Source organism: Heloderma suspectum, chromosome 1 (genome assembly GCF_057233095.1).
Source record: "Heloderma suspectum isolate Gila_16-S chromosome 1, 16-S_ref, whole genome shotgun sequence".
Lineage (NCBI taxonomy): Eukaryota > Metazoa > Chordata > Lepidosauria > Squamata > Helodermatidae > Heloderma > Heloderma suspectum.
Window position 1 is genome coordinate 393123293 of NC_139458.1, and position 25497 is coordinate 393148789.

Genomic DNA, 25497 nt, shown 5'->3' on the forward strand with positions numbered 1-25497 from the left:
AAAGCTGTTTGAGAAAGCTCCCGTGGGAGAACCCATGGGAAGCTGCCAGAGCGACATCGGTTCCAACCGGAGAATATCGGTTGTTGTTGAACCGTCGGTTGTTTATTGAACCATGGGTTAGCGTGTTGTTTGAACCAAGGACAACCATGCTGTGTGGCTTGTTAACCACCCTGAACAACCCAACAACAAACCATGGGTTCTCAAGGTTGCTTGTTAAAGAAAAATAAGCCACACATTGCATGATTAAGAACCTGTCAGGAGCGTCCTAGCTGCCCCATGCAGTCCCCACCAATAGCCAACTCAGGACACAGACGACAAAGACTTTTTTCCGAGACTTTATTCCTTTATTACTTTATGACTCTTTCAGAATACTAATCACTAGCGACAAATCAAGGAACAGCACTGGGGAAAGATAGCAGAGTAGCCTAAGCTCCAGGTTAGGCAGTTGGTCCCCGTTTGAAGGAGAACCATGGGAAGACCCTGAACTTATGGGGTAGGGAGAGATCCTCCCTGTTTCCCTTGGGTCCTCGGGACGCGACCGTTGTTTGCGCGCCAAAAGAGCGCTACGCCTCCTTTCTGCGACCTCCATCTATCATCGCTCCCTGCGTCGAGCATCCAGCAAGCCCCCCTCCAGCGCTCTCTCACTGCCAGGGTCACTATCTATCCCAGGAATGCTGGCAGGCGGAATCTCTGCTAGCTGCTGTGGTTGTGAGAGATGAGCGAGCTCTTCTCCCACGGATTGCTGTTCCTCCTCAGAATCAGAACTGCTCTGATTCTACACAAAATGTAGGCTAACTTGCCTGCGGGTTATTGTTAATCTTAATTGCTCTAGATTTTTTAATCCAAGAGTGACATTTTAAGGAGGAGGAGGAGGAGGAGGAAGGTAAAATCTCTATAGTATTATGGCTTGGATCTAGACTATCCGTGAGCAGACCTTGGTCCATAGGACTCTCTTCCTGGAGGAAGGGGAGAGGAAATTTCCCCTGTAGCTGCTCCCTGAAAAGCTGCTCTGGAAGGTTATGATAGTCCAAGAGCTCACATCAAAATACTTAACATCATAAGTTACAAAAGATTTGACTATTTGGACACCTTACAAAAGTTGTGCCATCTCCGAAACTGCCAGTCTTATGAGCAACTGCTGGGGCATTTAGGGGGTGGCAGTTCCACCAGATCCCTTTTTGGGGCCAATAATTAGTCATATGGATGAAACAAGCAGTATCTTTTGGGGTGTACCTCTTTCTGACTCCTCCAAAAAGGGATAATGGGGATCATTAATTACATCATGAGGCACATGGTTGAAATTGGTGCCACAGTCACCTTCCTGTATTTTAAAATATCCAGTCTGACCGCTTAATGGGGCCAATCCCAAATTAGACCATTTAATATGATCTGAGTCATAACAATTTCCAATGTACTGAATTGGAACTAGGCACGTCAGTTCTGAAATTTTGAACTATTTTAGCGATAAGGTCAAAGCAAACTTTATTTTTTGCTACATGAATACTTCTGTTTTCATAAATAAAAAAAGACATTGAAAACAATTAAGATGCCACCCCACAAACAACCTCAACAAGCTCCGTATTCCTTCGTGGTGGTCCAGCCCCAAAGCCCTAAGGAAGGAAAAGCAGCTTGTGTATTCTCATTTCTTTCCAGAATCTTTTACTTTCTCGAAAAGGCTGCTTTGTACTTGCATCCAGTGAAGCAATGAAATCCAGGTGATTTGCACATTGGTGTTCCAAATGAGTCTGCTAGCTTTCTCACACCCATGTACCTCAAATTGTTCTTTGACTGCAAGCCTACTTCCATCCAAACATATATATCATCATTTAAGTGTGAAATGTTTCACAGAAGAATGACCCATCTATGTGATTGTGGTGTATGACAATGTTAGTTGGAGAGATACTTTGCAAGGTGATAAATCATTTTGGAAGCTGCCTCTTTATGGGTGCATTTGAATGAGCTCTCTTCACTGCATTGTATAGTACTTTCTTTTAGGATTCCATCAATACCTTGGGATCAAGAATTATGTTCACAGTAAACAGTATGCCTATGTACATTAGTTGCTTGGGAACATGGGCAGGAGGATGCTGTAGCACTCATGTCCTGCTTCTAGCTTTCCTGTTGGCAGCTGACTGACCAGTGTGTGAACAGAATGCTGGACTAGAGGGACCTTGATATTGAACCAGAACGGCTCTTCTTATGTTCTTATGTAATCAGACTTCCATGCTTTCACTAGAAACAGCACCAAAGCCTCTTTGAAGCTGCCATTCCTTAGTGTTCCAATGAAATCAGAAGACAGTCTAATTTCTACCCCAGAAATTGCATACTGCTAGCCACATCAGCTAATCTTGGCTCTTCCATCTCATTCAGGGATTTTATTGATGGAATAACTGTCCTGTTGAAAACAGTGTGCACATCACTACCTTTCATGTTGCACAGTTTTACAAGACTATATCTTGAGATACTTTCAAATGTTTGGACAAAGCTCCCTTGGGCGTGAAGAAGGAACATTCAATCAACCAATGTGCAGTCTATGGAAGATGGTTCCTGATGGCCAGTTCTTTTAAATGTTGTCATGACAGCTGATATAAATTGAAGGCACAGTTTCATCTATGTGATACAAAGTGAGAGGTGCTTGGGCAAGGGGCTATGACAAAGACAATATTCATTGCCCACCCATCCCTCTCTCTCTTTGGTAATGCTAGGTACACGAGCCACACCATTAAATCTCTTTCCATTTTGGCTTCCAACTACTTTTCTGCCATCCTTTTTCTTCTTCTGAATGTTGATCCTTTAGAATTAAATGTACTTATTTGACATCTTGTAATTAGTTGGTTGTCACAAGCTTAATTTCCTCTGTGGAATCTGTTCAATAGGAAATCAGGTGTAGTGGCAGATGCAGATTTCCCAGAGCCAACGTTGAACAACAGTGAGGGTTTGATGTTGGATCAAATGGATTTAGACTTCCTTCAATCTTTACAATGATCCCGTTCAGCTGTGGGTGATCTTTTCTCATGTGGGCGGGTCACAGTTCAGCACTAATGTTATCCTGTTTGTAGAGCCCAGTTTTTTTTCATACACATTGCTCAAAATGCTTGTTTTCATTAAATGACTCCATGCTCATCTTTTGTCTGGCGCTGTTGGTGAATACTAAAATTCCTGTTAGATGACTAGCAGAATTATTGACTGTTTCAATGTAATGTCAACAGCTAAATCTGGGAAACTGTTATTCTGTGTATGGACAGAGCCCCTTGTTTGAAGTCATTTGTAATGCCAGGATGGATCTCCTCCATTTTCAGCATGTGGTCTTGTGGTCAGACAAGCCATTTCTCATAGTTTGGCTGACTGAAGACAAAGAACAATCTGGACACCTGACCAAGGCAATGTGCAAACAAGTAGTGGTTGTCAGTGGGAAACAAGTGAATGAGACATGTAGGTTAACTAATATTGTACTGTTCACCTGACTTGGTTTTTCTTGAGAATTCCGCATATACACTGATGAAATTTGTAATTTCCTCAGTCAGATCTTCCTTTCTGACAGCTCACAGTGTGTCACATAAACACTGACAATATGATGCTTGAATTTGTATTCTGTGCTTCTGCATAGGTGTTGAGAGTTATATTTTTTAGCTCTGTAGTTCTGTGAGGTGATTCAATTTTGGATAGTGACCTGACTAAGGCCATTCAGTTAGCAGGGATTTGAGCCTGATTTTTGCACATTCATCCAACTTTCTATCCACTACAAAAAACTTGTTGTCTGGTAGCTGTTGTGAAGCAGCTACTGAGATGAGCTCTGTGCCCATTATATACCTACAGAGTCAGTCTCAGAAACTGGTGTTGAGGGAGTGAACCTCCCCCCCGCCGTCATTTACGCAGGGCACTATTTTATTCCCAGCGCTATTTAACATCTATATGAAGCCGTTGGGAGCAGTCATCTGGGGATTTGGCGTGAGGTGTCATCAGTATGCAGATGACACCCAGCTCTATTTTTCCATAACATTTGAATTAGGTGTGGTCACGCAGGCTCTGGACCAGTGCTTGGATGTCATGTGGGCTGGTTGAGGGCCAATACACTGAGCTTGAATCCTGGCAAGAAAGAAGCCCTTTGGGTGGGTCACAGGACCAGAAAATAGGTTGGTTGCCTGTTTGGATGGGCTTACACTCCCTCCTGAAGGAACAAGTGTGTAGTTGGGGATACTCCTGGATTCATCTTTGTCACTTGAAGTTCAGGTGACTTCAGTGGCTAGAAGTGCTTTTTACCAGCTTCAGCTGGTTTGCCAACTACAGTCGCTCCTGGGCCATTATACCTTAGCCAGAGTGGTACAGGCACTAGTAGCCTTAATACTGGATTATTGTAATGCGCTCTATGTGGGTCCACCTTTCGGTTGGTCCAGAAGCTGTGGCTGGTGCAGAATGCAGTGACAAGGCTGTTAACTGACAGCATTCTGACTGTCCTTCTGACAGCAATCTACACCCTTGCTAAAAGAACTGCACTGGCTGCCAATAAGCTACTGGGCCAACGTCAAGATGTTGTTGTTAACATATAAAACCCTAAACAACTTGGGACCAGGTTACGTTAGGGACCAACTCACCCCTGATGCCTTTGTCCGATCTCTGTAATCATCAGAGGGAGCACTTCTGAGGGTGCCACACGCTCCTGAGATGAGCATTTAGTGTTGCAGTACCCTCCCTCTGGAGCACATTATCAATTGACATTAGATAGCCCCCCCCCCCCCCCGTTCTGACGTTCAGTCGTCTTTTAAAAACTCTTTACTCTGGCTTTCCCTGAACTGTTATCCTGCCAACTATGGTTTGTAACACACAGTAGTGTGTGTGGTTTTATTGCTGATTAATTTGTATTGCATTTTTGTTACATTATTTTTATGCCATTGTATTATGTCCACTGCTTTGATACCTTTGTGGAAAGCAGTATATAAATTTGAATAATAAAATGTATACAAGTTTGAGGTGGAGGAATAATCCAAAGCAGGCTGCTTTGAAGGAGCAAGCATTCTCTAGATTATATAATGCCTAATGGGTTTTTGTAAACTAAAACAAATTCCTTGAATTGTGCCCAGAAAGTAATGTATAGCCAGTGTAAAGATAGTCTAATATGTTTGTTATAATCTTAGCTATTCCAAGGCAAGTCAGCCATGTTAGGGTGACTTGCTGGGCAGGTAAGATGGATTGACTATGTCCCAGGTAGACCCAAATCAACATGTATTCAGTATGAATAAAAATTATATACAACTTAAACTTGAAGCTGAGTTGCAAATATTTTATTATTCATCTTTATCAAGAGTATCTTTATTATTCAAGAGTATCACTGAATGACTGTTATGCAGATAAGAAACTAGCATTGCAGAACTTTCATGGCCAGCTGCCATCACTCAGTAGCTCACCCAAGACACAGCTGCCGGCCCTGCCTCCTCCCTCCTCCCTCTCTGCCTTTGGACAATGAAAATACTTGCACTTCCATGCAGAAAGGAAGATACAATATTCCAGAGCAATGCCATGTGGCAGAGGGGTAAAAGCAACTCCACAACATTGTAGTAGTAGTATCTGTTTATGTAAGCCACCTTGGGGATGCTTCTGAGCCAAAAGGCAAACTAGAAATAATACTGAGATCATTGTCTGAAGAATGGGATATAAATTCTCTAAATATTGCTTATTGCCTCACTATCTAAATATTAATGACCAAGTTGCCATTACTCTGGTTTCAATTCTTCATTTTAACACTTACCATTTTCTTCATTGTAGACAGCTGCAGGAGCAACAACGACAAAAGGAGTTGGAAAGGGAGAGGTTGGAACGTGACAGAATTGAACGTGAAAGGCTGGAGCGGGAAAGGCTAGAACGAGAGAGGTTGGAACGAGAAAGGCTAGAAAAGGAAAGACTGGAACGAGAGCGGTTAGAACAGGAGCAACTGGAGAGGGAGCGGCAGGAGAGGGAGCGGCAAGAGCGCCTAGAAAGAGAGAGACAAGAGCGGGAGAGACTGGAATGGGAAAGGCAGGAAAGAGAGCGGCAAGACCAACTAGGAAGAGAGCAGCTGGAATGGGAAAGAGAAAGAACACTCTCAAGTGCTGGTAAGAATTTCAGTACACTCATTCAAAGTATTAGGTGTGATGGAATTGATAATAGTAATCAAAGATAAAACTACTTATTTCCTGTTCACCCATAAATTATTTCCAAAAATACAGGAGGGTATTGGAGTTATTCTCAGCAACTAAACTTAATATATTTTAGAATACAAAATGTATGAGGAGGCAATAGTTATGTTTTGGGGCATTGGTTGAAAATGTGTTTGGACTTTTTGTCCATCTCAAGAAGTGGCTACTTATTAATTAGGAAACAGGTACGTTGTTTATCATTTAATAAGGTAGTGTAGTGTTCTGTACTCAAGAAGTACAGATTTTGTGAGGAGAATAAATTAGCACAAGTCTGTCAGTATGATGCTTCCTTTTTCCTGTAAGGGAAAAGGTAAAGATTGTTTCCAGTTACAGCTCCATGAAGTCAGTGGTAGCCACTGACTTCTCTAGAAGACAGAGATCAGTTGAAATTGGGGACAGTAATTTCCTGGTCTCCCTTTCATGCTGGAGTTCCAGCTTGTGTATGTGATTATGGTGGCCTTTGACCATGAGCAATTAAGTTTCTATATATACTTATTTGTATATCACATTGGATCCCCAGCTTGACTGAGAGATGCCAGTGAACGTACGTGTGTGTGTGTGTGTGTGTGTGTGTGTGAGAGGGAGGGAGGGAGGGAGAAATGATGCAAATCCCATACTGTGTTCATTACAAATCTACATTTTCTCTGAAGATTTTTGTCAGGGATTAGATAGCCTAGATTGGAACATGAAACAAAGTATGTAAGAATGAAGGACTTGGGGAAACTAGGATCTTCACTAATTGCAAAAGTTGCACCTTGTAACTACTCAAGGCCAATTTGAGTGTATTGCATTGTAAGCCTTTAGCAGAAGCTTTATGTTCCACAAGCTTTTCTGATCAGCTGGAATTAATGCTCACTAATGTAAGTGGAGACTTCCTGAATTCACTGGAAGAATACTCTGCCAGCCAGTCCATATTATATAATTCTAATCTAGTCAAATAGCCGAATATGCAAAAGAAGAAAACATGACACTAGGCATTTCATACTGAGTTATGCAACGTGAGAGCTGTTGTAGATATACAGTTGTCTTGCAAATAGAATGTAAAATGTTCATTATGTTCCAAAATATTTGGTAGTTCATTCTACCCATAAGTCTGTAAAGCTCTGTTTCTGCTACTCAACATCCCTGTCCCTTGCACTAATCCCAGTGCCAGAACTAAAATCCTAGCCTTTGTTCCTGTTTAATTGCTTTATTTCCCACACCCAGCTTCCTGTTCGTGCCCTCTTTTATGCTTGTGTATCCCTTTTCTCTCGGCCTTAAGCCTCCTCCATCCTGTCCTGCAACATAGGCAGCTACCTTCAATCTGCAGTTTGAGTGATGTGTGTCCCTTTCCTTTCAAGGACTTGGAGAAGAGGGGTGTGGCATTTGAAGCTATTCTCAAATAAACTGGACGTATTTGAGAAATGTTGCTTAGGTCAGGCAGTGTAAGTTCTTTATGGTTTCAGCTAAAATCAAAATCGCTAGAAACTTGAAAGCCAGGTCTCTGGCAGTTTTACCAGCTAACTTGGTAACTGAGATGAAATGTTGACACTCTCAGCCAGTTGTCTGTGTAATTGCATGTCTGGCCTGAGTGTAATAATGTCACTAGGCAGACTTTGCATGAAGAGTCCTTCCTAAACCTTTTAGTAAGTTGTGTCAATAGTATTTTAGATGAGTCACTGTACAAAACCATGGATCTAAGATTGTGCTGTGTTCTCAGTTCATTATTTTAGTATTTCTTTGAAAGCAGAGTTGTGACTTTTTGTTGAGAAAATACATTATAAACTTGAAAAACTTGAAAAAATTAATTTATTCCCAGAGAGTAGCTATTTCTATCTTAAAATATAGTTTATAGTTTATAGGAGCCAGTGTAGTGTAGTGGTGACAGTGACGGACTGGGAGCCAGAAGATCCGGGTTCTAGTCCCCACTTGGCCATGGAAGCTCACTGGGTGACTTTGAGCCAGTCACAGACTCTCAGCCCAACCTACCTCACAGGTTGTTGTTGTGAGGATACAACGGTGAGGAGGAGGATAATGTAAGCTGCCTTGAGTTCCTTGCAAGAGGGAGAAAGGCGGGGTATAAATGCAATAAATAAATAAATAAATAAATAAAATATAGTTACCATACAGGCCTGAGACCATTCTAGCAGGCCTAGTGAGAAAAGGCCAAGGCAGTAGTTCCTGCTATGGCAAAATAGTGTCAGATCCTTGGGATGCATGATTGTGTATACTTGCTTGTTTTATATACAGAGAAAGTTGAGTCATCTCGGTCTTGGTTATGTGGTATCATCCATTTTGTATTCATTCAGAGCTATCCTCTTCAGTACTGAGCAGGAGTGTGTGTCTGGTTTTCGCTGAAGTTGAATGGCTCAGGAACAGGCATCCTTCTGAGTGAAACCTAGAATTTCCAGAATCATTGCAAGTTGATTATAACTTAATGGCCTGATTTGAATGTAACACCAAGCTGTCATTTAGAGCAAGGTGGGCAACCTGTGGCCTTCCAGATGTTTTGGCTTTCAACTCCCATCAACCCTAGCCAGCATAGCCAATAGTGGGGGATTATGAGAGTTGTAGGCCAAAATATCTGGAGGGCAACAAGTTGCCCACCCCTGGTTTACATTTCCATTTTTTTTATTACCCATGGCTTGTCATGTTATCCAAAACAGGATGTACTTAATCTTAACTATGGTTAGTGAATACAAGCCAACTTCAAACCATTGTTTATGAAGCTGGCTTGTTTTCATTAAACGTAATTAAGATTAACCACAGTTTAGGGTTTGGATGACATCCAAAAACTCTAGTTAATCTAAAGTGGAAGGGGAAGCTTCTGATCTCATAGCCATGCTGGAAGAGAAGTAGGGTAGAAGGAGCACACAAATCAAGGGGGAAGCTGGGCTTATTTTCATAATCTGAACACAGCCAATATGTTGCCATTATTCTGTAGCTGTATAAAAGCTCTTGTATCTCATTGTAGTAAAAAAACCCCACTAAACTTAATTTGTTCAGCCTTACAAGTAAATCCACAAAAGTTATTAGCTGTGATTTTTTCCTGGCCTGTCTGCCCACACCACATAAGTCACATGTGGTAAATCAGTTGCCTAAAAGAGCAAATTATCTTCCAGTTTTCAAAAACCTATATCCTGCCTTGCAACCTGGAGGCAGTTCTTACTTGACACGGACAAACAGGCAAATAGCTACTTACAAGCCTGAATTTGCAACTGTTGTATTGCTCTGTACTATGTCCTGTTCTTAATTAATAAAGTATTGGCTGAAACATCAACAACCTGAAATAGAAACTCCTGTATAAGCCAGTTGCTTGAGGAAGAATTTTTGAAGTTCTCACCATTGTAATTCTTATTTGGAACAAAGTATCTACTTTCTATAGACTATATAGTATAGAGGAAGTTTGAGATTTAGGTTGCAATCATGCTTACTTACCTGAGAATAAGTCCCATTGAAGTCAGTGGGGCTTACTTCTGAGTAGTCATGTATAGGATAGCACTTTTCATATAGTGAAGCTGTTTTTCAGTCTTTAAAAAAAAAACCCAGTTAAGATCACTACACATGATTCCAGCCAATTGATTTTGCTGATTACCTTTTAAGAGCTTATTCTGTAGTGGAATTATTTGCATTTCCAGAATGTGCTTGTAAATTGAAATATTGGCACAAATATATATGTGGCAAAATTGGAAGCTTCTGTTGATAGTGTATAAATTCTAACAGTAATGTACTTGTGCCTAATCCTCTGGTACTAACTATAGTCTACATTTATAAATTTTGTTTGAATGCTGGTTTTGTTGCTTCATTAGCTCCCTTTTCTCTCTCTCTCCTCTTTTATCCTGCCTTTGCTGCTACTTCCTATCTTCTGTCCAGCTCCATCTTATGACAACTCCCCGTATAGTACTTCACTTCCTGAATACTCCAGTTGCCAGCCTCCTTCAGCACCACCTCCTTCATATGCTAAAGCAATGTTAGACTCTACTCTGGATTATGCTACAGTGACTTCTGCACAGTCCGTTTCCTCTCCCCCTACACCACCACTTAGGCACTCTGCATCACGTTTTGCTACATCTTTGGGCTCTGCCTTCCACCCTGTTCTTCCCCATTATGCCACAGTTCCTCGTTCACTAAACAAAAATTCTCAACCACCTTCCCCTGTGAACCCCCCTGTGTCTTTGCCCCCAAGTACCAAGTCCACTACTTGGTCTGCTTCTAGTTTTGCACCTCTTCCTCCTTCTCCTCCTGTAATGATTAGCAGTCCCCCCGGCAAAGCCACTGGCCCAAAGCCTGTTCTCCCAATTCCTGTTACTGCTCAGTTATCCCAGATGTCACCATCTCCCACTGCACCCAATGGTCTTCCGGAATTGGCAAATTATCCAGTTCCTTCACCACCTACCTCGGGTCCAACGCCGCCGCCACCAGCTTCCTTTCAGCCTCTCTCGCTCTCTGGACCTCAAGCTTCCTCTCCAAGCTCCCCTAATGCCTCGGCTCCCTCATCCAAGCCTAGTGTTCTCCCTTCTCCCTCTGCAGCTCCCCCTGCCTCTGTTGAGAACTCTCTAAACTCTGTGCTGGGAGACTCCTCTGCTTCTGAGCCAGTCTTGCAGACAGCCTCTCAGCCGGTTGAATCTCCATCCCAGCAGGGTAAGGTTTCTGTTATTGCTACTAATTAACTAATCAGGAATGCACTCAAAACTAATTTGCATCTGAAACTTGATTTATCCTGAAGAATTAACACTTTGAAAGCTGCAGTGATCTTAATACCCCCAACAAACATTTGGCAGGATGCTGTTAGAGGTATTTTTCAGTCAAATGTAATGGTTTATGCTCAGATTTGTTTATTTATTTAGCAAGAACAGTTGCTTATTTGCGGAATGTGTTTTGCTGGGGAGAGGGCATTGGTGGTGTGTGTGGGATCATTGGACATAAGCACAATTGTAAACTCTTAAGTTAAATGGAAAACTCTTATTATGAATCAGGCTTTTATCAGTTTAGTATTACTTAATAAAATATTCAGAATGCCTTGCTGATAGTTTTTGTTATGATTCAATATTTCTGTTGTATAATATTTGAATTTGATGTGTATTTGTATCTAAATATAAGTTGCTGCTGCTGCACTGATTTAATATGATTAGCTGAAACTTCTGAGGAGTCCAGGGGGCTCACTTACCTAATGTGTTGTAAATCAGGGTTATAACAGGTTCAGCTGATCCTTACCATGTTTCTATAAGTTAGCGATAAATATATAAGAGGCTGTTTTCCTCAGATAAGTCACAGTTCAAGAGTAGGCAATTCCTTCTTTCCATGTGTTCCACCACTGTAGGAACAGATAGAAATGAACCTATATTTACAGTCAAAACCAGATCTATTGTCATGGGCAACCCTTACTCAATGTTTTAAACACACACACCACTTTTAGCATCATCCCAGGCTATGGGGGAAAACTTGTTCGATTAGCATTTTAAAATCTTCTAACTCACTAATGTATGCTTTATTAATTCTTCTGAAAAAAACGCACAGGCATGAGATGCAACTGTATGTTCTAGGTAGCTTGTCCTTAAAACTCGTGTAAATTGGTGGAATTGGAGGACCGAATGAAAAATGGATGTGGATTTTAGGTTTATAGTTTGGATACTTACTATTTTGGTATTTTCTTGATATGTAGTGTAAAGGCTTGCCCGGTATCAAACTTTTCAGACAGTTGGCATGAATTTTGTCCTTGGCAATGCTGTTTTGTTTTTAGAAGTTTTCAGAGTTGTTTTTCTTCAAGCTGAATTGTTCATTGCTCCTTGAAGTGAGTGTATTAGAACTGGAGATTATTTTTCTGCAATCATATTGAGGCAAATTTCCTCTAGAAACAGAAATCCATGTAGGGATGTGCAGTTTTTCTTTAAGGTGGTTTAGAATTGGTTTCCTGACAGTGTTCACTTCTTGTCATAATTTTTGTATTTGGTTTTTGTGTATATGTGTTTTTTTAATTAGGTGTTATACAAGGACCACCTGCACCTCCACTCCCACCGCCTCTTCCACCTGGCCCGTCCCCACCAGCAATCCCACCTCCTCCTGGGCCACCTCCACCACCCCCTCTTCCCCCATCAGGGCCTCCGCCACCTCCACCACCTCCTCCCCTTCCTAACCAGGTTCCTCTTCCACCTCCTGCCCCTCCTCTCCCCATCACTGGTTTTTCCATGGGATTGATGTTTGAAGACCACCGTCCTTTAACAGGACTAGCAGCTGCTCTTGCTGGAGCCAAACTGAGAAAAGTATCACGGGTAAGTACAATTTCAGTTTTTTAAACTTTATATAACTTTTTAATTAGCTTTCATCTGCTCCGTTTTTTTTTATAAGGAATGGCTAGCACAGTGATCAGAAGTGTCTTCAGTATGCCTATACATAAGAATTAACTATAATGTAATATTCAAATGCAGCCCAATATCATTCTATGGTTAGGCTTTCTCTGAACCAAATTTAAGGTAATTTCAAGTATTTTGAATTGTTCCTAGGCTACTCAGATACATGCTTTGTTGGCCTGTATAAACATAGATCAGTGTTCTCATGACATTACTTCTATACATTGCCAATTATAGAATGAAGAGTCTTCTAATCCAAGTGGAGGAACCAGCTCTGTTTCACCTAAAACAGATACTGGTCGTGGAAATGGGCCACTTCCTCTTGGAGGAAGTGGGTTAATGGAAGAAATGAGTGCACTGCTGGCAAGAAGGTAAGACAATTTTCTTTTTACATAGGCTTTGTAGGAGATCCAGAGTGACTTTAAAAGAAATTAATCTTAGTGTTAGTTAACTCCTTATGTGTTTAACAGCTGTGCATTTCCCAACTTGGGAGTAAATGGTGAATAGTAAATGATGCTAATATCCCAGAGCCTGGCATGTGAATCTGTACCTGTATAATACTTGCATGATGTGAATACATTTTCAGTGTTCACAATGTTTTAGATGTACATGAAAAAACCATAAATATTCCCCAGAGCTTCTTACATTTGAAACCGCACTGTGCATTGTTTGCAATTAATAGATTCACTTGATATGTCTTGATTACAGAATGCTTACAGGTGTATGTTGCGTGCCATTTGTTTACTTGTGATTCTTCAGTGACGGAAAAATTTTCAAGTTAGGAAGGAATGATAGCAAAATCATACATTGGCAAACAGTGTTAGCCAAGAGTAACTGAGTGCATTTTTTCCCCTACTTGAAGGAGAAGAATTGCTGAGAAGGGATCATCAGAGACAGAACCGAAAGAAGAAAAAAATGTAAGTTGACAAATTAATTGGCACAACATAAACCTATGACCAAACTATTGTAATCAGTGTTCTTGATTTGACAGAGTAGTTCGAAACGTTAGGCCTGTTACTTCCATGTTGCTTCTGGAAATTTTGTGCTTATGTGATCCTTGACTGCATTGAGTCAATTTGACCAGAATTGTAAAGTTATTGTATTTTTAATATCATTTAAATAGGAAGAACCAGAGCCTTCAGCTTCTAAGCCTCCTTCAACAAGCACACCTGGTAAGTTGTATAAATTGTGAAATTTGAAATTATGTGTGTTCAGTAACTTAGCATGAAACATACTTGTGGTAACTAATTCATAATACAGTATTCCTCCACTGAAACTTCATTTTTTTTTTCATGAATACTTGCTTGTTTTAAGCTTCACTTCAACTTTTCCAAGATAGTAATAATTTTAACTCTATATCCAGACCCCATTTCAAGTGAGAGAAAGCAAAATATAAATTTTAACTGGACCAGGAGGACTGAGAAGGAGGGTTCACAAGATTCCTCTTGTGGGAGAGAAAAGTGAGGTTCCTTGGGTCAAAAGGGTCCTGACTATTGGGCCAACTGGATGCTGCTTATATGCCTAGAATTTGAATTCAATTATTAAATATTCAAACCACTATCCCATTAAAACCAAGAGGTGTACTAGTTTAGGTAAAAATTCCAGCCTATGCAGGAAGGTAAAAATTAACAGGCTGCTGAGGTAATCTACCTGCTGACCCTTCTAGGACTGGCATTTGGAGCTTAATTGTAATTGTAAAATTGGAAGTGATATCCTGAGGGCAGGCGGGGGGCGGAGAGAGAAGAGATGAAGGAATTAAGTTTGGAAAACAATAGGCATACCAGAAGGGTGATGGCTTCCTATCACATACACTGTTTTGCTTTGAATATCAGGCCTGGCTTTAAGAGGGCAAGCTTCTCCTGTCCTTTCCCAAGCAGGAATGAACTTTCCTTTTCCATGTTAAAAATAGGGGTTTCTGACAACAATGAGGACTTCATTGCCCTAGGCTATGGTGATGGCCAGTTGCACAGATGACTTTTTGAAAGGATTAGACAAAATTAGGAAGGTAGATCTGCCAGTTGCTACTAGCCACAATACCTAAATGGAACTTCTGTGTTTAAGGCAGTATATCATTGAGCATCGGATGCTGGAGGCAGTTGGTAGGTGATTTTGCATTATAACTTGTCCACAAGGCTTCAATGAGTGCACCTACATTCAAGGAGATTTTTAAGTGACAGCAGGCCACACCTTATTAAAAGAAAGCAATCCTCAGTAAAAAGGAAAGCAAATACCAATGTCGAGTAGTAAGTGTATTGAACAAATAGAAGGGTCCCCTTTCTTTCTGATGATTCAGCTGCAGCCCAGTTGTCTAATATCAGCCTGTTCCTGCAACCCTGCTTCTCGGTTGTTCAGTCGTTCAGTCGTGCCCGACTCTTCGTGACCCCATGGACCATAGCACGCCAGGCCTTCCTGTCCTCCGCTCTCTCCCGGAGTGTGCTCAAGTTCATATTCATTGCATCCGTGATGCTATCTAGCCATCTCATCCTCTGCCGTCCCCTTCTCCTTTTGCCTTCAGTCTTTCCCAGCATCAGGGTCTTTTCCAGTGGGTTTTCTCTTCGCATTAGGTGGCCAAAATATTTGAGCTTCAGCTTCAGTATCTGTCCTTCCAATGAGCACTCAGGGTTGATTTCCTTTAGGATGGACTGATTTGACCTCCTTGCAGTCCAGGGGACTCGTAAGAGTCTTCTCCAGCACCACAGTTCGAAAGCATCAATTCTTCGGCGCTCAGCCTTCCTTATAGTCCAGCTCTCACAGCCATACATTACTCCTGGGAAAACCATAGCTTTGATTAGACGGACCTTTGTCGGCAAGGTGATGTCTCTGCTTCTTACTATGCTATCTAGGTTTGCCATAGCTTTCCTCCCAAGGAGCAAGCGTCTTTTCATTTCATGGCTACAGTCACCGTCCGCGGTGATCTTGGAGCCCAAGAAAGTAAAATCTGTCACTGCTTCCATTTCTTCCCCATCTATATGCCAGGAAGTGATGGGGCCAGATGCCATGATCTTCGTTTGTTTAATGTTGAGTCTCAAACCAGCTTTTGCACTCTCCACTTTCACCCTCAAAAAGAGGCTCTTTAGATCCTCTTCGCTTTCTGCCATTAGGATGGTATTGTCTGCATATTGGAGGTTGTTGATAATTCTCCAGGCAGTCTTAATTCCGACCTGTGATTCATCCAACCCGGCGTTTCTCATGATGTACTCTGCATTTAAGTTAAATAAGCAGGGTGACAATATGCAGCCTTGTCGTACTCCTTTCCCAATTTTGAACCACTCGGTTGTTCCATGTCTGGTTCTTACTGTTGCTTCTTGACCCTCATACAGGTTTCTCAGGAGACAGGTAAGGTGGTCTGGTACTCCCATCACTTTAAGAATTTGCCACAGTTTGTTGTGATCCACACAATCAAAGGCTTTAGCGTAGTCAATGAGGCAGAATTAGATTGTCTTCTGGAATTCTCTTGCTTTCTCCATGATCCAGCGAACGTTGGCGATTTGATCTCTAGTTCCTCTGCCTCTTCGAAACCCAGCTTGTACTTCCGGTAGTTCTTGGTTCGCATACTGCTGAAGCCTAGCTTGTAGGATTTTGAGCATCACCTTGCTGGCATGTGAAATGAGCGCAATTGTACGGTAGTTTGAACACTCTTTGGCACTGCCCTTCTTTGGAATTGGAATGTAAACTGACCTTTTCCAGTCTTGTGGCCACTGTTGAGTGTTCCAGATTTGTTGGCATATTGAATGCAGCACTTTAACAGCATCATCTTTTAGGATTTTAAATAGCTCAGCTGGAGGACTGTCATCTCCGCTAGCATTGTTGTTACTAATGCTTCCTAAGGCCCACTTGACTTCACTCTCGAGGATGTCCGGCTCAAGTTCAGTGACTGCACTATCATGGCTATCAGGGACATTCAGATCTTTCCTGTATAGTTCTTCTGTGTATTCTTTCCACCTCTTCTTAATCTCATCTGCTTCTGTTAGGTCCCTGCCTTCTTTGTCCTTTATCATGCCCATCTTTGCACAAAACGTTCCCTTGAGATCTCCCGATTTTCTTGAAGAGATCTCTAGTCTTTCCCATTCTGTTGTTTTCCTTGATTTCTTTGCATTGTTCATTTAAGAAGGCCTTCTTGTCTCTCCTTGCTATTCTCTGGAACTCTGCATTCAGTTGGATATATCTTCCCCTTTCTCCCTTGCTTTTCGCTTCCCTTCTTTCGTGAGCTACTTGTAAAGCCTCATCAGACAGCCACTTGACTTTCTTGCATTTCTTTTTCTTTGGGATGGATTGAGTTGCTGCCTCCTGAACAATGTTACGGACCTCCATCCATAGTTCCTCAGGCACTCTGTCTATCAGGTCTAATCCCTGAAATCTATTCCTCACCTCCACTGTATATTCATCAGGGATATGATTTAGGTCATACCTGAATGGTTTAGCGGTTTTCCCTATGTTCTTCAATTTAAGCTGAAATTTTGCAACAAGAAGCTCATGATCTGAGCCACAGTCAGCTCCAGGTCTTGTTTTTACTGACTGTATAGAGCTTCTCCATCTTTGGCTGCAAAGGACATAATCAATCTGATTTCGATATTGACCATCTAGTGATGTCCATGTGTAGAGTCGTCTCTTGTGCTGTTGGAAAAGAGTGTTTGCTCTGATCAGCGTGTTCTCTTGGCAAAACTCTATTAGCTTTTGTCCTGCTTCATTTTGTATACCAAGGCCATGCTTGCCTGTTATCCCGGTGATTTCTTGACTTCCTACTTTAGCATTCCAATCCCCTATGATGAAGAGGACATCTTTTTTTGGTGTTAGTTCTAGAAGGTGTTGTAGGTCTTCATAGAACCGATCAACCTCAGCTTCTTCGGCCTCAGTGGTTGGGGCATAGACTTGAATTACTGTGATGTTGAATGGTTTGCCTTGGATTCGTACTGAGATCATTCTATCATTTTTAAGATTGTACCCCAGTACTGCTTTTCCCACCCTTTTGTTGACTATGAGCTCCATTTCTTCTAAGGGATTCTTGCCCACAGTCGTAGATATGATGGTCACCTGAATTAAATTCGCCCATGCCTCTCCATTTTAGTTCACTGATTCCCAAGATGTCGATGTTCAATCTTGCCATCTCATGTTTGACCACCTCCAGCTTACCTTGATTCATTGATCTTACATTCCAGGTTCCTAAACAATATTGTTCTTTACAGCATCGGATTTTCTTTTCACCACCAGACACATCCACAGCTGAGTGTCCTTTTGGCTTTGGCCCAGCTGCTTCACTCTTTCTGGCGCTACTTGGAAATACCCTCTGCTCTTCCCCAGTAGTATATTGGACACCTTCCGACCTGAGGGTCTCATCTTCCGGCGTCATCTCTTTTAGCCTTGTGATACGTTCCATGGGGTTTTCTTGGCAAGAATACTGGAGTGGGTTGCCATTTCCTTCTCCAGTGGACCACATTTTGTCAGAACTCTGTGCCATGACCTGTCCGTCTTGGGTGGCCCTGCACGGCATAGCTTATGGCTTCACTGAGTTACGCAAGCCCCTTCACCACAACAAGGCAGTGATCCATGAAGGGGTGCTTCTCGGTGCAAAGTCCCAAAGTTCTGGCAGAGCCGTTCAATACACCAAAAGTAGTTGGAAGAAAATGCTATAGAAACAAATGTGCAAAGCCCTAGTCTACTCATTGTATACTTTAGTGTTTCATGCTGCCTCCACAGATTTTGTGGCATCTGAAATCACCATGGTCGTATAAAACTTATCCCTCTTCATAAGCTTGTTCATTTATTCAAAAACATCATTCAGTGTATGAAATTCTAACATCCAGTGATTTTATTGCCTGCAGAACTAACCAGAAAGCCTTGGGAAAGAACGAATACAATGAATGGAAGCAAGTCACCCATTATCTCAAGGTACTTGTCTCTTGTTTGCAAAGGAAATACTATATTCCCCACAAATAACGAATAGGAGAACATCAAGGTTTTTAGATTTCATGTCAAATTTATTATTATTTTATGGATTTAGGTAGAGGTATGTATTAAATTATTCATGGACAAGGGAGGGAATAAAGTACATTTTTAGCCCTTTAGGTTATTTAGGTTTAGTCCTTTTAAGGTTATTCTTGGATCATGCAGAATATCCAGTGGGGGATATGTGAAGGTCTGGAAAGAAAAAGGAGAAATGGCCTTTTCTTTTCCTTGAGGCCTGATATTGGAAATTTGTGAGGAAACCTCTTTTGGAGGCTGTTTGTGCATAACGCCAGACCATCAGTTAAACAACTGGTTGTCATACACAAGTCGGAGAGAGCGGGCAGCATGCCTGACTCTTCCACTCTTACTCTACAACCCACGATTGGCTCCTTCGTAGGTTGTGGAGCATGACATCCAAATCTGGACAGCTGGGTTGTTTAGGGGCTAAACAACCCAGCAGTTAACAGGACAGCAAATCCCAAGTTAACCCATGGTTTGTTCTTGAGTTAAGTTGGGGTTGTCTAACCCATGAGCAACCCCAAGTGCCCAGGGTTGGACTCCATGGAAACAACATACAAATGCCCATTCATAGGTAGTTGCTGCATTAGGTTGTAGGTTGTTGCTGGAAACCAGAATTGGCACATGCACAACATGCATAGTGGGTTAATTAATTAACCCACTAATTGCTGCTGAAAGCTGCCGTTATGTCCAGACAGGTTCATTACAAATAAAAAATTGCAGCAAAAAAGTAGCAAAGAGTTGCTACTTACTGCAAAGAACATTAAGACAGGAGCTGACAACTGATTGCACCATTGGAAAACACTATATGTAAGCAGTTTCTCTTAATGTAATGTGGCCTGCTAAAGCTTCTGATAAGCTGTTTGATATCAGTGGTGATAACACATAGATGCCCTACTACTGTGATGAGGTGAGACTTACAGAAAAACTGTTCCAAATTTTTAAAAAGCACCTTCTATGTTTCCTGTTCATTACTGCTACCCTCCTGATATTCTGCAGCTTGAGCAAGTGAGCTTCAAGGTGTAATAGAAGCAGTCTGCTCATTACTAGAGAAAGAATCAGAATAATTGGGCTTCCCCGCTACCATCACTCTGTGGTTCTGTTGGTTCAATCCTAGTAGAAACTAGCTGTTTTTAAAAGTCAAATTGTTGGTGAAAAATGTATGTTAGCACAGTTAACTTGAACCATGTCCATTTTTCCTTCATAGACCAAAATCTGCATCCTCTGGGCAACCCAATACCAATGGAGTACAGTCTGAAGGGCTAGACTATGACAGGTTGAAACAGGTAAATATTTTCTGTTAGAACTTCAGGTTCTAATGCTAATATTTCTGATGCTACACATTTTGAGTACTTCTATGGATAACATATTTTATTTCTATACTTAATTCTTTGTCACTTAAGCAGCATGTTAATCAGCAGCGTACAACATGATAAAAACAATATAAATAACAATAAAACAGTTTAAAAATAATTAAACTCACAGGTCCATTAATTATGCAGTCTTAAAGCATTCTGTTGAAAATACCAACAGTAAAAAAAAGTCCAAGTTGGCCTTCAGCCAAAACCAAACATGAAAAGCACTTTGCTGATCATATTCCACTGGTTCTGTGGTCAGCAACTCACACACTAGGAAGCAATCTAGTACACTAGCTGTAGTTTTCAAGCACTCTTCAAGGGCAGGCCCACATAGAGTGCATTGTAGTAGTCTAAATGAGGCATTAACAAAAGCTCATGTTCCAGAAGGCAGAACTAGAACTAATGGGTAGAAATTACAGGGAAGCAGATCTTGGTTAAACATTGGGGAAAGCCTCCTAATATTATGAGCTGTTTGACCGTGGAGCAGACTACCTTGGGAGGTGATGGGTCATCTGGAAATGTTTAAGCAGAAATTGGAAGGCCATCTGTCAGGGATGCTGTAGTTGCATCCTGAATTGAGTATGTCGTTGGATTAGATGACCTCTGAAGGTCCCTTCCAGCACCTATGATTCTAAATAACCAGACATCAAAATGCTGACCCAAGTGCAATGGAAGCATATTCCAAAGAGTGGGCACCATCAGAGACAAGGCATGGCTCCGTGCCCTCACTTCTCTTTTCTCTATGATTGCATGAAACCCATGACACAAAGTGGTTCCTCCTCTGTGAATCTGAAGTAGTGGGAAAAGACATATGAAAAGAGGTGCTCTCAAAATACATATACTGTGAAAGGCAAGCATCACCATGGTCATTATGACAAGACCTTCTGGCTCTAGCAAGTGAATAAAGTGATAACAGGACTTTAAAGCTTTACCATTGCTTGCGTGCATGATTTAGCTCAACTTCAAAAGGTGGAAATGGAGGGAGCCAAGTCGGTCACTCTGTGGGACCAGTGAGGCTTTTAAAAGCCTAATTATAGCATGAGGTGCATTTTCAGGCGGGGGGGCACCTCTGGGGAGGAAAGTGCTAACCCTGTCCTCCCTCACTGTAATCAGGCTTTTAAGAAGCCTCCATTTTAAAAAAGTGTCCACTGGAGGTTTTTAAAAGCCTGATTGCAGTGGGGGAAGCATGTTGTGTGAGTGTGTATGCATGTGTGTGAGTGAATGGGGTCTGGAGCTGCATGCCAGCAAGAGGGGTGGCCCCACCTGCTTTGGGGTACGGCCCCATCTACTGCAGGCATGCAGCCCCCAATATAGTTGTCCAGAACCAAATCAGCTCTCAGGCTGAAACAGGTTCCCTGCCTCTGAATTAAAGACTAAGCATGTCAATCTTTATTCATATTTGACACCTTTTGAATTCTGTTGCACAAAGGTTTTAACTTAAGTCTGTTCTGATACCATAGGATATTTTAGATGAAATGAGAAAGGAATTAACAAAACTAAAAGAAGAATTAATTGATGGTGAGTATTTGGAACAGTGACTGATTTTGTTTTTAAGTAGGAATTTGTAGGAATAGGTTAGAGGTTTGAAATTTATAGTTCCCATACCCCTTTTGCTCATCTTTCATCTTGCCTCTGACCCCACACCTGAGTGTTCCAGTACTACAGTTCCAAAAGATGAGTATGATTTAAATGGATTTAAGTGGTTGGCTTTAGATCCAGGCTGCCTCTATCCAGATTCCACCTGTACTATGGATTTGTCACCTGGTCTTGGGCAAGTCATTTTTCCAGTCTCAACTGCCCTATCTGTAAAATGGTAATGAAAATATCTCTGAAACTGACTCACCTAAGGACACTGCACAGTGTAAATAGTAAATGTCATAAGACCCGGTCCCCTTTGTTAATATTGGCAGCATACCTCTATTCCATCCCTCTAATCCTTAGAAGGACTTTTACTCAGCCTGTCACTCCCTGTAGGCCTTAACGTTGCATAAACCTATGTTTCCACATCCACCCTTCACATGTTCATGCCCTTTCTCCCCTGTCCTCTTGGTTCCTTTTGCTACTGTGTGCTATTCCGTGGGACAAATATTTGGGGACAAATATTCTACAGCCTGACCACTTCCAGCTCCAATTTGTGCTTTTGCTCTGTAAATTTTCAAGTGTGTAATTGTAAATCCTTCACTATAATGCAGTAGTATACTGGGTGCTGTTTTGATAGACAAACTTCCTCGAAATATGAAATCATGGTCTCTCTTTTCTGGTATTGCTGCAATTAACAGCTTTTTTTCTCTTCAAATCAGCAATCCGGCAAGAACTGAGCAAGTCAAATACAGCGTAGAAAGACAAGGACTAAGCCGTTGTGACCGCTGGTCTTGGCACAGAATCAACCACATTTTGTGAGCTGTTAGAAGAAAATGGAAAAATATACTTGGAAGAAGGGGAAAGCAAGGTTCTGAAAATTTTCAGACATCACTATGCTGATACTCTTTCCCTTTGCTGCTGTTTTCTGACTTTTTCAACAGGGTGGAAAATAGTCTTAAGTTGTGGTAATGAGTTATGCAGAAAATCCTATACCTGTCAGACAAGATCACAGTGCATTGAAATGTTTTTTCATATTAAGATGAAGCTGCACATTCACAGTTCATTAAGAGGCAAAAAAGAGGAAAGCTTGGGAAGGCTTTTCAGATAGATTTTCCTAATGAAGGATTTAGCGAGTTATACTGTTGTACAAATGTATCTCAGGTTAGTCCTCCTTTCAGATTGGGTATTTCTGTGAATTAAAGATCAAATATGACTTTGGTTCACAAAATAAAGAACCAATAGGAGGGCACTGTAAAACACAACATTGGTGAAATGAGAGATCTATAATGTGATGGTATATCAAGTTTTGGAATCTTATGATAGGAAGCCTCTCTCTTTAGCCTTCATGCAGTTTTATAAAGAAAAGTGCATACGCTGTCCAGAGTATAAAGATGTAGATGCCTTCCTAAAATGTTATGCTTTACCAAAACTAAGACTTCTCCAGAAATACAAATCAGTGGTCAAATGTAAATTGTTAGGTTGTTATAGATTTACCATAGTTTTTGAGCTTTTAAGATTTATGCATGTAGACATTTTTGTAATATAAGACAACTACAGAGTTGGCTTTTTAATTTAAAACATCCTTGCATGCCACAAATATTAAGTAGCCTTTTACAGTAAGGCCTAGTTAATGCCCAGGCAAAACATGGGAGGCGTAGGGCTGGGAATCGGGGTGACTTCTTTATTTAAAAAATTTGTATTAATGCTGCACTATTTTTCCTTATATTGCATGCATGTGTAATAATAAGGAAAATGTTGTGACTTATCAGTAACCATGTTAAGTAGAACCAGGTACTGAATACTTTTTGTATCATTTCATTTGTATTTCAAACTTAGCTATGTTTTAGTAACAGTTCTGGAAACCCCAATTGATTTTGCTTCTTAACATAAAGTTAAGCATTAAGCATCATGATTATTCTTAGAGGTGATTTTTAAAAGAGGCATTATAAAAGTAATAATGTTCTTTCCAAAACAGATACTTACACCTGCATATTGAAGCAAGTTCTTGTTTAATTTGGGGGTTTGAAATGTTAATCAGCGCAAATGCTATGCTCCCAATCCTTTAATCCCAGGTCGAGTAATTGATTGGGAGTAGGCTATGAGATCATGTGCTCTTCCCCACCCCATCCCTAATATAGATTCTTCCTGCCCCCTCCCCAAACAGTGCTAAAGGATTACATCATCACTAATCTTAACCTTGATGAGGTTTTGTTTTAACCAGCATTTGAAAGCCATTGGTATCGGTGTAGCCTGTAACCATGCTTAAGGCCTATGGGAGGAATTCTCACCTGAGAACCAGATGGGTTGGGATGATGGGAGCACATGATCCTACAGTTTGCTCCTGCTCCTTTAATCATGCACTAGATCTAGGTAGTTAACAATCAAACACTGACGCACGAACACTGATGAAGTATATTTTTAGGAAGATGGAAGTTTCATCTCTTATCCCATTTTCTAATTTTTTAGTAAAATAGCCCATGCAGACTTTCACGAAGTTTGTGTGTGTAATGCTTCAGTTTAAATTTTTTGATGTGGCAAATAACGTGTAACAAAATCTATACTTCCCAGTGCATCTTAAATTCCCCATACTGAAATAGTGCCATATTTTTATTTTGTGAGCTCTGCTGATTTGAAAATAACATGTTTGGGACATAATTACTCATTTTCTTAGATTATCCAGTTCCATCCAGTTTAGTTCACAAGAAGGCTTTAATTAGCATTTCCTCCCAATTGTTGGACACCAAAGCAAATTAACAGCTCTAATTGCTCCTTACAGGTTTGAATGAGGAATCCTCCATTCCCCCGATTTCTGTAAGACAGAAGTATGGCATATAAACTATAACCTCAAATAAGTGGTTACTTAAAAAAAATCTATCTGCATGCATTAGTTGAAGGCATTTAAATCTCAAGGCAAACAAATAATATTGCTCCCAAACTAAGAGGAGGCATTTTCATTTTTTTTAAATAACTTGTTTAAACAACATAACCTTCAATACTTACTCTTGTCAGAAATCATGTTTGAATTTGTTTGTAAAGAAAATTCAGAGATAGTCTAGCAGAATGTTATAGGTGTAAGTGGTCCAAAGGTAAGAAAATTGAGTTACTAGATTGTGAACGAAACTGGTTAATGCACTAAACGTTTTGTGCCTTGGTCTAAAGTTAACATGATTTCTGTGTAAAAGGAAAAAGAAACAGGTCTTCGTACTCTTTCTACATGCATAGGTATGTGATCCTGAATTGGACCACTCCGGGAAATCCAGTTTTAGTTAAACTGTAAATTCAGGCTGTTGTACCGACAGCTATGCCATTGCCAGATATTCCTGTAATTAAAATTAGCTACTGGTTATTAGGTTATTTTAATTACTGTTCTTTAAAAAATGTTATGATGGTTCCTGTGCTTTTGTACAGCGGATGCCTTAAGCTGAATATGGTTTAGGGGATCACTTTTAATTCCAGGAAGGTATTGCTTTCCTCAACACTGTGATCTGATCTGTGATAAATCTGTCCTATCCATACATAAGTGGCTAACAAGTCAATTGCATACAAACTGAATGTACACATCTTAGTGCTGGTGCTGAAATCTCTTCAGAGTTGTCATGAAACAAAGTTCATCGTTCAAAAAGTTTGCAAGCATCAAGTGTCAATCAAAACTGAAGATGAAACACTAATGAATGTTGAATTTTCATGCATTTAGTTTTACCTCTTTTTGAGTTTTTCAGTTAATTCTCTGCTATTTTTACCATATTGTGTCATTTTAAAATTTCTTAAAATGCTAACTTTGTTTTGTTTGAGCAGATGAAATAAAATTGCAATATATACATGCTGCTACTATTGCTTGTGAAACTTGATGTCATATTTGGGGGTGGGGGGCAGACTCTTTACTCTGTAATCTATTTCTATTGCCCTTCTAAATTCATAGCATTTTAAAAGTGCTACCTCCACAAGGAATGTAACAAAATGTGCTCATCATTCAACACTGATATTGAATCAAAGAAATTAGTACTACTTTTTCATCTTGAAGTTGCTTTTTAGCTTTGATTTCTCTCCATCCAGCTCTCCCATATCATAGAATGTATATACAAACTACACCAACCCACCCCA

At 40.7% G+C, this 25497-nt stretch overlaps 1 protein-coding gene across 2 annotated transcripts in view; it reads left to right on the forward strand.

Annotated features, from left to right (window-relative positions):
- The window catches only part of ENAH (ENAH actin regulator), a 119873-nt gene extending 94647 nt beyond the window's left edge, over positions 1-25226 (forward strand). Inside the window, exons 5-14 of one of the 2 annotated variants that reach the window (XM_084828662.1) lie at positions 5761-6086; positions 10680-10790; positions 12129-12418; positions 12734-12867; positions 13359-13413; positions 13620-13668; positions 18316-18382; positions 19665-19743; positions 21276-21333; positions 22116-25226. In XM_084828662.1, coding sequence (XP_084684788.1) covers positions 5761-6086; positions 10680-10790; positions 12129-12418; positions 12734-12867; positions 13359-13413; positions 13620-13668; positions 18316-18382; positions 19665-19743; positions 21276-21333; positions 22116-22153 — 1207 coding nt within the window. In that variant the 3' untranslated portion in view covers positions 22154-25226. The remainder of the gene's footprint in view (positions 1-5760; positions 6087-10679; positions 10791-12128; positions 12419-12733; positions 12868-13358; positions 13414-13619; positions 13669-18315; positions 18383-19664; positions 19744-21275; positions 21334-22115) is intronic. The other variant, XM_084828663.1, reaches the window with a different exon arrangement.
- Positions 25227-25497: the final 271 nt, after the last annotated feature.